A 13,049-nucleotide genomic window follows, 5' to 3' on the forward strand; every position below is an offset into this window, starting at 1 on the left:
ACACACACACATACACAAAACAAGGTCAGAGTGTTCCAGCTGCTTTCGCCCCCCTTTCCCTTAGACCTGGAACACCTTTGTAATCAGGCCCTCCTAAGAAAATAAAAGGGAGGAGGCGCAGGGTCCGGGCATAGACTTTTAGGAACTGTAATCGTACGCTCTCCTTGCAAGTAAAAAGACAACATTGTGCCGAGTGTCTTCTCTCCTCATTGTGTGCGTTGTTTATTAATATCTCACGTGGTGTGAACCTGACAGTTTTCGATGAAGGATTGATCAAAAGTGTCAATTTCCTTCTTGATTCAGCGGCCGGGCAACAACAAACACGATTAACCACAACAGGGAGCGCAGCACTCTGGCTCATACTTACAGTAAATTGATAACGAGACGGCCCTTGAATTTAAACGGGCCATTATCATTGTTTTTAATGAGCTTGGCTCCGCCATGGCTCTCATTTCACTTGCCGGGTAGCCGACAGCGGCGAGGCAGCACAATAAGCACACACGACAATTGCGGCACTCAGCTATACAAGCATCTAAATATATACATGTATGTATGTCGTGTGCGTATGGTGGTCTATGCCAAGATTTGGAGCCTCCAGACAAGATTGTTTGCTTGCTTGGCTGCAGTTGGCGAAAAGCGCTTCAGTCAGCAGCTCTCTGCCACCTGTCAGCCACAAACACATCCTGTTCTTTTAGGGCGATTATGGTTTTTTTTTTAAAGATGTTAGTATAAGAATTCTGTTGATTTTAAAGGAGAACAGATGCACAATGGGCTTTTAGTTAGGTTAGCTTAGCTGAGAGCGAATGTCAAATCAGTAAATGTTTGCCCCCCCCCCCCCCCCCCCGCCCCCCCTCACTTTTTTCCTTGCTACAACCAGATTCCAAGTTCAGACTTGGAGTGAGAGCTCAATTGGTTTTCTGTGTTATCCGTAAACCAGAGCGGCCCAAACGTTTTCCTTCCTCGGGCCGCATTCAGAAAAATCAAAGTAGGCAAGGATCACTTGCGTGCTGAAAACAATTATATATTAGACATATTTTGCAAAACTGCTACATTGCGGCTTTCTGTTAAAAGTAGGGATGCAACGATTAATCGGACATCGATGTAAAATCGATTCGGCCCGATTAATCGATTAAATTAATCGAATGCGTTTGTGGATGGCTATAGAACCACACTAGTGCACAGAGACAAGCATGGTAGCCATTTTTTTTTTTAAATTGAATTGAAAATCGGGAACTGAAAATCAAAAATCGAATCGAATCGGGGCTTGAGTGAATCGTTACATCCGTAGTTAAAAGGTGATAAGGCAAATAGTTTTGTGTTTTTATGATTTTGGGGTGGTCCGCAGCCCTTTATCACACTAGAAACGTTGCGCCCCTGCCCTGAGTAGAACGCCATATTCAGAACCAGAACAAGAGCAATCTGTAATAAGCCGACACTATTTACAGCTATGTTTACTCAAGGGTCGTAATTAATCATGAATATGATACAGATCAGAATATGGTGCCCGTTGCAGGTCTAGTTGCGAAATATCATTCCTTTGGTCTTTAAAGGATATACAGTAGATGCTTGGAGGAGCTGGGTTGAAATGTCAGCTCGCTTTGTTTTTCCGCCGCTAATCAGCGATCACTGTGCCTTCTGTGACAGCAGATGCAGTCAAGCCTCCGCGCGGCTGTCAGCTCGCGTCTAATCTGTCTGACTTCCTAAATCAAGGCAAACAAGTCGACAGATTCTGCCGCGGCGAAGTGAGAAAAAGCTCGCATCCGTCCACTTTGTCAGGCGCCACCTGCGCTTTTTGGCTTATATTTACCTTTGCGCGTGAGGCGTAATGAAGCCGTGACTCATTCATACGTATGACTTAGCGCTCTTGCAAAGTCGTCACGAGCGTAGATGTTGATCGTGCATTTAGCCGTGATTTAACGGGAAAAGACACACTGAGTCACCCATAAAACCTACTGATTGCTTCTTCTGAAGCGTCAATCGTGGCCAACAAACGGAAGGCGTAATTAAGTCATTTAGCAGATGTGGCGGTTGTGAGCAGAAAGCCAGAGCGAGGATGACCTTGAGGTAGACGGACATACTGCTGGTGGGAGATATTTTCGTGTTTCATGGTAAATCAGCAACCTTTGCGACAGGGCAGCTTATGATGATAAGTCGCAACTTTTATCATTAAAATGGAGGTTTGCAAACAAATCCTTTACTGTCAGATTTTTTAAAAACCTTTGGTCACTGATCTGTTACTTTGGGGTTCTGGAACTTTGCTCAAATGATGGCAGAATATCCACAATAATTTAAAAAAATATATCATTCATTTGGGAGCAGCTGGGCATATAAAAGATTAGTAAACAAAAGATGAGAGAAGGGGTCACATGAGACTTAGAGGAATTAGCACCATTTCTGCTCAACATGTCATTTTACCACCTCTTTTTGATTGGTAATTCATTGTGCATTCCAAAAAATAAGACGTTAAACTGATAACATGTCGGGCATAGTAATAGTCCATTACGAATAAGTCATGCTAGCAACGTAACACCCGTGGCTAACATCAGCATGTTTGCAGTGCTAATGCTAGCTTAGTATTGCTAGCGCTTCTGTTTTGGTGAAGCTTGGAGATGCGTTTTCTGTGACTATCATGAGTGTGCATGTTCATAATTGTTGTTCTGACAGGAATCACCCTAAAATTGCCCAAATCCCAGAAAAAAATGAAAATAGCGACCCATCAAACTCGGCCACCAACATCCATCCACACCCATTGATGAAAACTCACAAACTTTCACAATTAAGAATCGGTCATGTGTCCAGTAGTAGTCGCGGGGCAGCCTGTCGTGGTAGTATTTTCTAACACTAAGCAAACCCATGAAACAGGTCAACTCTGCTAAAAATGTCACATTCAAATCAAAATGGCAGACGACCTTTGCATGTCACAACATGTGTTTAAAGTTGTTTTTTTTTTGCGTCCTGTCATGAACATAGGTGCCGAAGTTCATATTAATCTGAAACACTGCGCTGGACGAAACCTCTTATGTCATAATTCAGTCAATTTTACATTTTTTGACAAATCTATACTATTGATCAGTCCACAAGAATTTGTGTTATTTTTATTGTTTATTTATTTTTTTTTACTAATTATTGACCAATCAAATGAAGTTGAAAATGGCTTGCTCTCTCTGACTGAAATGTTAGTGGTTGAATAAGCCGTTTTTTGGGGTCTGATTTTGGAGGTGTGAGGATTTTGCCTGACGCCAGCGACTGGCAGAAATTGCTCATATTTTTTAACACTAACCCTGGAAACAGCCCAAATCAGCAAAAAAAACAAAAAATACTGCCCCTTCAAATCAAAATGGCTGACTCTTCGCATGTTCCCCGACCCCCCCAAAAAAAATCCAGATTTCTGACCGTGCACGATGAGGTAGACATGGGCGATGCGCGGGTTGCGGTTTGCCTGGAAGCTGCACGTATAGGGCCCCTCGTCGCTCACTTGCACCTTGTCGATGTGGACCGAGAAGTCGCTGTTGTTGCTGTTGACCAGCGTGACGCGCTTGTCCAGCGACCACTTGTCAGTGCCCGTGAACAGGATGTTGGAGCGGTTCAGCCAGGCCTTGTGCGTCACCTCCTCGTTGATCCGACACCTGCGAGGACAAAGGGCGGGAAAATGTGATGCAAACGGATTGCGGTAGATCGAGGCGCCGCGCTATCCGATTTTCGGCTGAAAAATTGCATTCTTGTCACGTGACTGTTTTACAGATCAAAAAGTTTGAACTTAAAGAGTGACTCAAATAGTGGAGCGGGCTCTCCTGGTGGGGTGGAGTGCGATGCCGATGATCGTATTATCATTATGATTATTATTATCGTTATTATTATGGTTGTAATTGCACATCCGCTACAGTAGATGGCAGTGGCACATTCCACTCTTTTAATGATGAAAATCATTGATAATTAGTGGATTGAAAATAATCAATGTAAGCACGCATCATAGAACTAAAATATAACATAAATCAACAAAATCATTCGATATTTCTTCTTTTCTTTTTTTTTTTTACTCTTCACATGTAGGGGAAGGGACAGTAGCGGGCGGCACTGCCTCACCTGCCTACCCTGACCACATGACCCTGCTCTACCACTAGCAATTTCCATCTGTTCCAAAACATTCAGGTGTTCTTGGTACGTATTTTCTGTTTACAGAGCTGAAAGTTGGAAAGATGAAATGAAAGAAGATGACTGTTTTGAATAAGATTTTATTCCATTTCTTCCTTTTCCAGTAGCAATTTCCAGCTCGTTTGAACATTCAGGAGTTCTTGTTCCGTGATTGCTGTTTACGGATCTAAAAGGTTGAAGATTAAAGGAACGTAGACGACTCTTTTGAATAACATCGGAATTGAGATTTCTTATAGTCGCTACTGCTTTTTTTGTCGGTGCTCTACCAGTAGCAATGTTCATCTTGCTCCACCAGCTTCAGTATGTCATGTTACTTTACATTGTTCGATTTTCATGTTTCTTCAATGTGACAGTTTTTTTTTTTTTTTTTTCCCCCTCCCTGGATGTTTTTTTTTTTTTTTTTTTATCACCTTGCCTTGTCAGCCATGCCGGCTTGCTCGTGTGTATTTTCTCGTCTGCCCTTGCCTGCCTTCTTCCCACCTGTGTCTCCTCTTTGTTTGTTCAGTCTTGTCAAGCCTCTCTCTCTTCTGCGTCTGCATTTCTCGTTAAATAGACACAAGAATTCACTATGCTTCCTGTCGGCCTTGAGCTGTTCTTCGCTTTGCGTCGGCGTCCGCACGCTCCAACCGACAATGACGCACATTGAATGCATCGCCCTCGAGTGTTTCCACAACACCCGATGTGAAAAAAACCCTCCTCAAAAGTGGTTCTGGTTGATTTAAAAAAAAAAAAAAAAAAAAAAAGATGGTCCGTGAATAGTACATGAATCACGTTATATCAGAGCTTTGTGCCGCCTCTGCTCGTCTCTTCACAAGTGTCCTTTTCTCTCCATCTCATGCAACGCTGATGAATAACATTCTATGCATTAAAATGATTCAGCCACTACGCCAACTCTGAAGTAGTCTTCCAAGTGTTGTGAAACAGTCCAAGTAATCATGTGCAATTATACAGTGGCGACTTCCTAGTTCATTTGTTCCGTGACCATGCTACCACATCATCGTTCCCCAGTGAGATGAATGGAAATGAAATTAAACCGTTCCAGCGCCACAACAAAAATATTTTTGTAACGTGTTTTTAAAAAACGAAATGTAGCACTCTATAACATTGTATTGTATTTTCAACAAAGAGGGATAATTAATTTAAAGCGAATGTAAAGAATTAAACAGCTTATACATAATCCTGGTGTGCGCACCTTGGCCACCAGGGGCAGTATAATACAAACAGACATACTGCACATAGATTTGATTAATGGTCTTTTTTTTCAAAATAAATGGGATATTTCTACAATTTTGAATTACAATTTCTAATTGTTGGTGTTTTTATTGAAGAGCGTTTGGCTTATGAGGCATAATTCTCGTAACGTCCCATCGTAAATTCTAACAAACCTCACAATACACTAATTATCCCGATATTGTGAGGAGGTTGCCGATATTATAAAAAGCTCACACTACTCTATAAAAACTCGCAATATTGTGGAAAAAAAAAAAAAAAAGCTCATGACATTGAAAAAAAATGCACAATGTTGTGTGTGCCTGGCCATCATTTTATTGTTTCGTGTTCCGTAGTGGCGTACAGGATCACGGACTACAAAGCTTTGTTCGGCCGAAGCGGGCGAAAAGTCACGTTTATTGACGGAGATGTGCTGCTTTTAACATCGTAACATAACGACGGCGATATCGTGGCAACTTTAATATCGCCGTTATCGTTACATCCCTCGACCCAAACAGGAAGTGAAACAGTGAACACCCAGCGCTTCACGTTGTAATGGACCAGGATGAAAGAACTGCAATAACTCCTCCATCCCACCACCTACCCTCCCCCCAAAAAAGGAATGAAAGAAAAAAGAAAAAACACAAACTTGGACTTTCTTCAACATAAACAGTCGCTAAGCTGACGTTCGTCTCGCAGATGCACAGACAAGGTTGGGTGCGAGTAATTCCGCCATAAAAATGACAAAAATATGTGTACAAATGGCGTATTAATCTAATTTTAAACTTAATCACGTCTGCTGCTGCTTCTGCTGCTGCTGCAGAAGAAGCAGCCCAGAGGAAATGAGAAGCGTAATAACATCAAATGTGGCTTCGTCTTAATGGCCCGCATCAAACGGCATCTTCTGGAGCAGAAAAAAAAAAAAAAAGTATTGGAGCCACTTGGGCGCAAAAAAAAAAAAAAAAAAGAAAAAAAGAAAAAAGAAAAGTGATTTACATTCAAGTGGAAGTTTATTTATAAAGCGCTTTTGTGTTTTGTTTGTCAGCCGCGGGCTGTCCGGCGAGTACGCGCGCACTTTTGATTACAAAATAGGCCGTTTTATTGCTGCTCGTGAAGTCATAAAGCCCCGATGAGAAATGTTACACTGGGAGTCATTCGTGCCCTAGAATGCTTTCCTAACCGTCTGCCCTCTTATGGCATGCGGAAAAAAAAAAAAAAAAAAAAAAAAATCCAAACAACAAATAAGAAAACATTGCTGACCCAAATAGTGAGAAATGTTCACCAACTTCCTTCAACCTTCGCTTGAACTTGACTGTGTAACCTCATAGGGGAAACTACAGCCAATAAGTAAAAAAACAAACAAACCAAAAAAAAAACAACAACAACCCGGTTTGAATCATTACACAAGTCTCCAGAGAGGCGGCCCTACAGTGTTTTATCTGACAGACTGCTGGGTTTTAAACAGAAAAAAACAGGTGACATCGATTGTTTAAAAGAAGTCCTCAAGGTGTGCAGCATTCAAAGAAATTCGATAGATTGAGAGCAGCTTCGGGCTACCCGGATCGGAGAGGTTGAAGATTTGTGTTCAAGCGAATATCGATTCTAAGGGGGCTTTGAAATAATAAATACAGTTGCGACAGTAATGGCGAGGAATGTGATGGGAATTGGTGCTTTCTAGTCTAGTCGGCAATTAGTAGCAATTTCCAGCTGATGCTAATAGTTAAAGCGCTTCTTGTGACATGATTATTGTTCAAAGATCTAAAACATGGATTTGTCACTTAAATTCTGGACACATAGCACCACGCACTTCCCTTAAAATGCTATTTTAAATATGGACAAAATACATGCATATGTGCAAAATATGGGCTCTTAATATATTTCAATTTTCATAATTCAATTCTCAATGCATGTAGGAGAAATGCACTAGCCCAACCCAACAGCAATATAACCACATACAATGATTTTGCAGAGGGTTCCCTAGCATAAAAATGGCCATTCAAGGACGGTACAAAACTGTTGAACAGGAATCCAATATTAAGTGCAAGGACTCATTTTGTACATTTTGTCCACAAATATCAATTCAATCAAAATGTCGATGTGAGGTACTATGTTTGTCCTGCATATCATTCTAAATCCACCCAAAAATTATTAGGCCTACTCACGGCAGTATAAGACCCAGTGCAACTAGTGCAACTAAGACATGCCTGCCATCTAGTGGTGATTGGTGATATTACAACTTAAAACTACAGTCAACGCCAGCATACTGTATTCACTGTTCGGCACCTATCCATTTGCATATTTACTATATCCCCTATTTCCAGCTATTTTGGGGAAAAAAAACCCCTAAATTTAATGCTTATCGGCATTTTCTAAAGATTGTTTTAGGCTTGTAAAAAATATATTTTGGCTCAGTTGCTCGGTCCTGATCTAAAAGGTTAAAATTTCAAGTATATCCCTTTTTTTTTAAATGAGAACAAACATGGTGGGCGAATCAGTTCTCTACATCTTTCTAACCGGCGCTCTACATGTAGCAATTTTCAGCTGATTTCAGTCATCTTTGTGACCTAAATATATGTACTTTAACTATTTGAATGGTGATGGTTTCAAGTCAAGAAGATCCTTCAACTTAAATCAAAACCCAAACTATGGTTGACAAATCAGTTCTCCGCAATTTTCTAGGTAACACACAACATGCCGCGATTTTCAGCTGATTTCAAAACAGTCCAAAATTCTCGTGGGCTTAAATGTTTTTTTTTTCTTTCATGTAAACATTTGCAGTTTAAAATAAATCACTTTTTGTTTTGATTACTATGCAACTTGACAAATCAATAGGCTTTATGTTCTAGTCGTTGCTCTGCCAGCAGCCATTTTCAGGCAGTTTACAAAAATTTGCGGAGTTCTTATTTTAACAGATAAATGTTTAATAATATAGAAATTACGTTTAAAGTGCAGTGGGTCACCGTTTCAAACAGCATCCAAAACCAATATCTTACTACTGTACGTCTAGTCAGCGCACTAACTGCAACAACTTGCATCTGAATAAAAAAACGTTCATGGATTCTTGTGACAACATTATCCTAGCAAGAATCTTGAGAGTAACTTTTTTTTTTTTTTTTTTAATTAAAATAATTCATTCACTGCCACAGACAGTGTTCACTTTGGAGGGATAAACCGCAATGCAGTTTGTTGTGGGATAAACGGAGACGAGGAATATAGCACGATGAGGGCTGACGAGGATGTGGCTTGGCAGGTTTGTGTGCGTGCGTGCGTGCGTGCGTAGGCGTGTGCGAGTATTGCATGCGTGCGTAAAGACAAACAGGTTTTTCAAATGTAATTAGCAGGCGCAGGTGCACGGGATCAAGACTCACCTCAAAGTGACGCTCTCGCCTTCTAGAACCGTAATGTTGTCCGGCAGGTGCCCAAATTCCACTCCGTGCACACTGGCGCCTGCCAAGACCAGACGACAGGAGAGCCCGGTGAGAATTAAACGACAGCAACAGATGGGCACACAGATGTTCACGCGACCGACAACCCGGCAAAAGAAAAAGGGTGACGACATCGAGGCGATCTGATAACGCTGTCCTATCCATGCCAGGCCAGTAGGGGGCAATGGAAGAAAACTACACAAATGTGAACCGACTGCTTCTTTTATCGGGTCTTATATTTTCAACCTACTGTGGTGCCTTGAGATTAATGCCATTAATCTGTTCCAGCTCCACACACACAAAAAAAAAATAGATACAATAAAGCACAACGGTTCTTTATAAGAAAAATAGCCCTCAATAAAACCACACAGAACTGAAATAAATATCATGTGAAGAATTAACAGTTATTACATGATTTCATGCTTTAATTCAATGACTATTCTGCTCTTTCCGTTGTGCATGGCTTGGCCACTAGAGGACAGTATAATACACTGTAGATTAGAGGATTAAACACAAAGACGACGTGACAACTACCTGTGAGTATTGTTATATGCTATGTTTGGGTTTGTTAAGGACTCTTTTTGTTCAAACAAAGGTTGTTTAAAGGTTTAAACCAACCACGTGTTGATGCTAGTTTCATTAGCCTGTCTATACTGCCTTTTGCAGTGTGTTCCAGCATTAAGATGGAAAACTTTCGTAATACAAAGGCATGCGGTGTGGTTAAATACATACAAATGGGCTGTCACCTATATTATATTTGTTTATAGTAAACTTCAAATGGGACTGGCAGTTAACATTTTTTGGGCACTTTGGTTCCCTTACAGCACAGAGGTTACACAGATTTTAGTTACGGGCCAAACTGGAGTTACACTTTACCTCAAAGAGCTGTTGTGGCTACGAAACCATATAAATATTTAATTTCCTCATTGTATTATTTCATATATGCAACACATTTATGTATGATTAATTTTAAAAACAGAATTCATGGAAAATGCTTTAAGTTACTGTAAAAATGGGTTGGGTAACAAAACAAAAAAAAAATCAGCATTATTTTAAGATTTTTATTTAATATGACAAGTTGAAATTTTGGTAGATTTGAATCAAAAATCCTCAAAGTTGCAGCACTAGATTTGCTTTTGCGGGCCATATAAAATGATGTGGCAGGCCAGATCCAGCCCCCGGGCCTCAGTTTGACACCTGTGCCTTACAGCATCCAACGCGAACCAAAACTGTCACTTTAAACTGTCACGTCAGCGTTTCCTGAAATGAGGTCCTCTGCTTCCGTTCTGCTTTCTTATTTATGCACGACGTCAAAGTAATGAATGCGCTAAACAAAAAAAACAAAAAAAAAGTCACAATGTCGCCGCTGACCCTCCCTGCGCCCGGCGGAATAATCATTTTTACTCCCCCTCACCCCTCTGCATTCTGCCAGGATGTTCGTGGAGCAGCGCTTGATAATGAGCCCAAGGAAAAGGATTCACGCGGAGGTGCCGGACCGTGAAATGAAGGGACAGTAACAGAAGGGACACACACGCACACCTATACACACACACACACACACACACACACACACACACACGTACACAGACACTCAATTGGACAAGAAGAAGCACTGACACATCCAGAGAGCCATTTGTTAAAGAGGAAATATGAATTGTGCCGGACACTCGGGAGAAGCAAAAAAGAAAAAGTACATTTTCCCCCCAACTTGGCAGGAGTGCAAATAAAGATAACCAAAGACCTGCTTTGTACATGCATGCCTGTCAGCCACTCCAGACTTTTTCTGTTCACCTGATGCCACCAAGCAAGGCTCCGTCCTCAACGAGCTAGATAGCGCTGCCCTCAATATACCAGCAGGTCAGAGCTTCCATAAATTCATCTTCATAAAAGAAGAAGGAGGAAGCCGGCGCGTTCCGTAGCTGCTGAGCACCTGTGGTCCATTATTGAGCGTTGCGCTTTTCGTCTCGGAGCGGTCGCCCCGCTCAGCGGACGGGAAGTGAAGTCAAGTGACGAAGTGTTTATTATATCATCAAGATAAATGAGGCGGCGCCTGGAGGCGATGTGAAGGATTCACAAGCAGTAGTCCGCCATCTCGTTTGGGAATGTTTGTTCAAATGCTAACACCGAATGCTAACCTTATTGGTGAGTTAGCTTGTTTCCACGAAAGCCTTGTCGAGCTTGTCTTTTCCACTTTGAGAAAAAAAATCTCATTGTGGAGACAAATAACCTGTCTTCATGTTAAGCATTTTCAACATTGGTAAAAAAAAAAAAAAACTCCCCAAAAAACACTTTGTGATCATATGTTTTAAATGTTAGCATTTTAGGCTCAAAACATACCTAATGGAAATGCACTAACATTAGCTATACATTAAGACTGTCCACTGTCAGGGATTTTCTTTTTTTTTTTTTTGCATTGCATTTTGAGATGTTTGTTTCAATGTCATAATTTCTGGCTCGAAAAACAAAAACGCTGTTATGGAAACATGGTAACGGTATACCGTCAAAGGTGTCCACTTTGAGATTCAATGTTAATATTTTAGTCTTGAAAACACTGTCAAAGAAACATGGTACTTTACATAAACCCTCACAGTGGAAGTTTAAAAAAAAATTGAAAAAAGCTTTTTTATAAGCCTAAAACATACTAACATCAACTATTGGCCTGGCATGCTGACTAAAACATTTTCAATCTATTTTTGTGAAAGAAAATCTTTACTTGGTTGCTGTTGTGCATCCTATGAACACAGCCACAATGCATATTTGGTGTAGTTCAAAAAGTGTGACAAACTTTGCTTTATTTATGATTTATTTTTTTTTGGGTGTGCCAAACAGTTACGCTGCATCGCCGCCCGCCGGCCTCAGAGAGCCGTCGGCCCTTTTCATGTGTTCTCCCTGCTACACACCCCCGCTTTATTTGGGTTAATTCTATTCGCTTCAAAAGCTGGGGGCTTGGATACGGCTGTGACACGCTTTCATAGATAGCCTACATACCAAGACGGGGAAGGAGTGGGTCTTTTCCCTGCTGTCGACACACACGCGCACACATTTCGATTGAATGAGTGACACACGCACGCCGAGGTTACAGAGTGGCAAGGTGCTATTCCCTATTTCCCTACTCAATTGCTATTTTCACAGCTCGATTGGCACCCAGCATGCCAAAACCTGCACGGCGCTCCCACAACACAACAACCGGGTCAACACACGCACACACACAATGTGTTGCATGCTCGTCACGCTCTTATCGGCCAGCCAAAGCAGCGGGGATGAGTCTCCTTCACAGTAGCATCAACAACAACACTTTGTTTTGGTGAGAAATATATAAGAACAGCACACATCTCTTTTTTTTTTTTTTTTAAACAAAGTTGTGGCATTTCACACTTTGTATCTAGACAATGGCGTCGCATCAGTAGGAGGAAATTGTAAAAATAAGACAACCTCCAAGGTGGAACACGATGCATTTTTCGCCAAAGGACAAAGTGAAAAGCAAAGTGTTGCCATCTGTTAGTCAACTGTTTATTTGTGATATGTGTCATCGGGAATAATATTACTAATGCTAATATTGCATCTTACTGAGTCACTTAGTTTGAAAGTCTTTGTCGTTTGTGTCTGCATGAGTGTATTATACTGCCGCCTGGTGGTCAGGTTGTGCACACCAGGAGGTATTGCAAAGAATTTGTGTAATTACACGGGTCAAGAATAAAAAAAAAACATTTTTATAATCAGAGATACAATTTAAATTCCCATATTTTTTGTGCTGATTCATCTTTTTTTTTTTTTTTTATGGCACATCAGGTTTTCGTACTGCTGCTACTACTGCTACTACTAGTACTACTACAAATAATAATAATTACTATAACAATAGTCATCATTATTAGATGTAATGTAATAATGCATTGAGTAATATTCATGATTTAGGGTTAGGGTCAGCAACAGGTGGAATTTTTTAGCTCTAAAATTGCAACATGGTAAAATCTGTACTGCGCAAACATAAAAACAAAAAATGAAAATCTCAAAAACCTGATGTGCTCCCAAAATACATAAATAAATAAATAAATAAATAAAGACGTTTTTTAAATCTGTGTCAAAAATATGTTTAGGGACACATGAAGCCATGTCTGATTAAAATTCGCTGTTGACCAGTGTTATTCTTTGCATTCTATGTAATGATCTTTTCGAGCATGTTTTAAAAAGGAAATATTATAGAGTGCTATTTCCTTATCAAAAACATAGTTTTTGTAAAATGTCCTCTTAAGTAGTTGGAGGAGG

At 40.6% G+C, this 13,049-nt stretch overlaps 1 protein-coding gene across 3 annotated transcripts in view; it reads right to left on the reverse strand.

Moving 5' to 3' along the window:
* Positions 1–13,049, reverse strand: part of iglon5 (IgLON family member 5) — a 162,313-nt gene that overhangs the window by 25,688 nt on the left and 123,576 nt on the right. For all 3 annotated transcript variants that reach the window (XM_086038602.1, XM_086038601.1, XM_086038600.1), the window contains 2 exons: positions 8,730–8,808; positions 3,394–3,626 (listed from right to left, as the gene is read on the reverse strand). In XM_086038602.1, the coding sequence (XP_085894728.1) occupies positions 3,394–3,626; positions 8,730–8,808 (312 nt within the window). The remainder of the gene's footprint in view (positions 1–3,393; positions 3,627–8,729; positions 8,809–13,049) is intronic.

The sequence above is a fragment of the Filicampus tigris genome, chromosome 8, assembly GCF_054856515.1.
Source record: "Filicampus tigris isolate MCC_2025a chromosome 8, RoL_Ftig_1.0, whole genome shotgun sequence".
In the NCBI taxonomy this organism is placed as follows: domain Eukaryota; kingdom Metazoa; phylum Chordata; class Actinopteri; order Syngnathiformes; family Syngnathidae; genus Filicampus; species Filicampus tigris.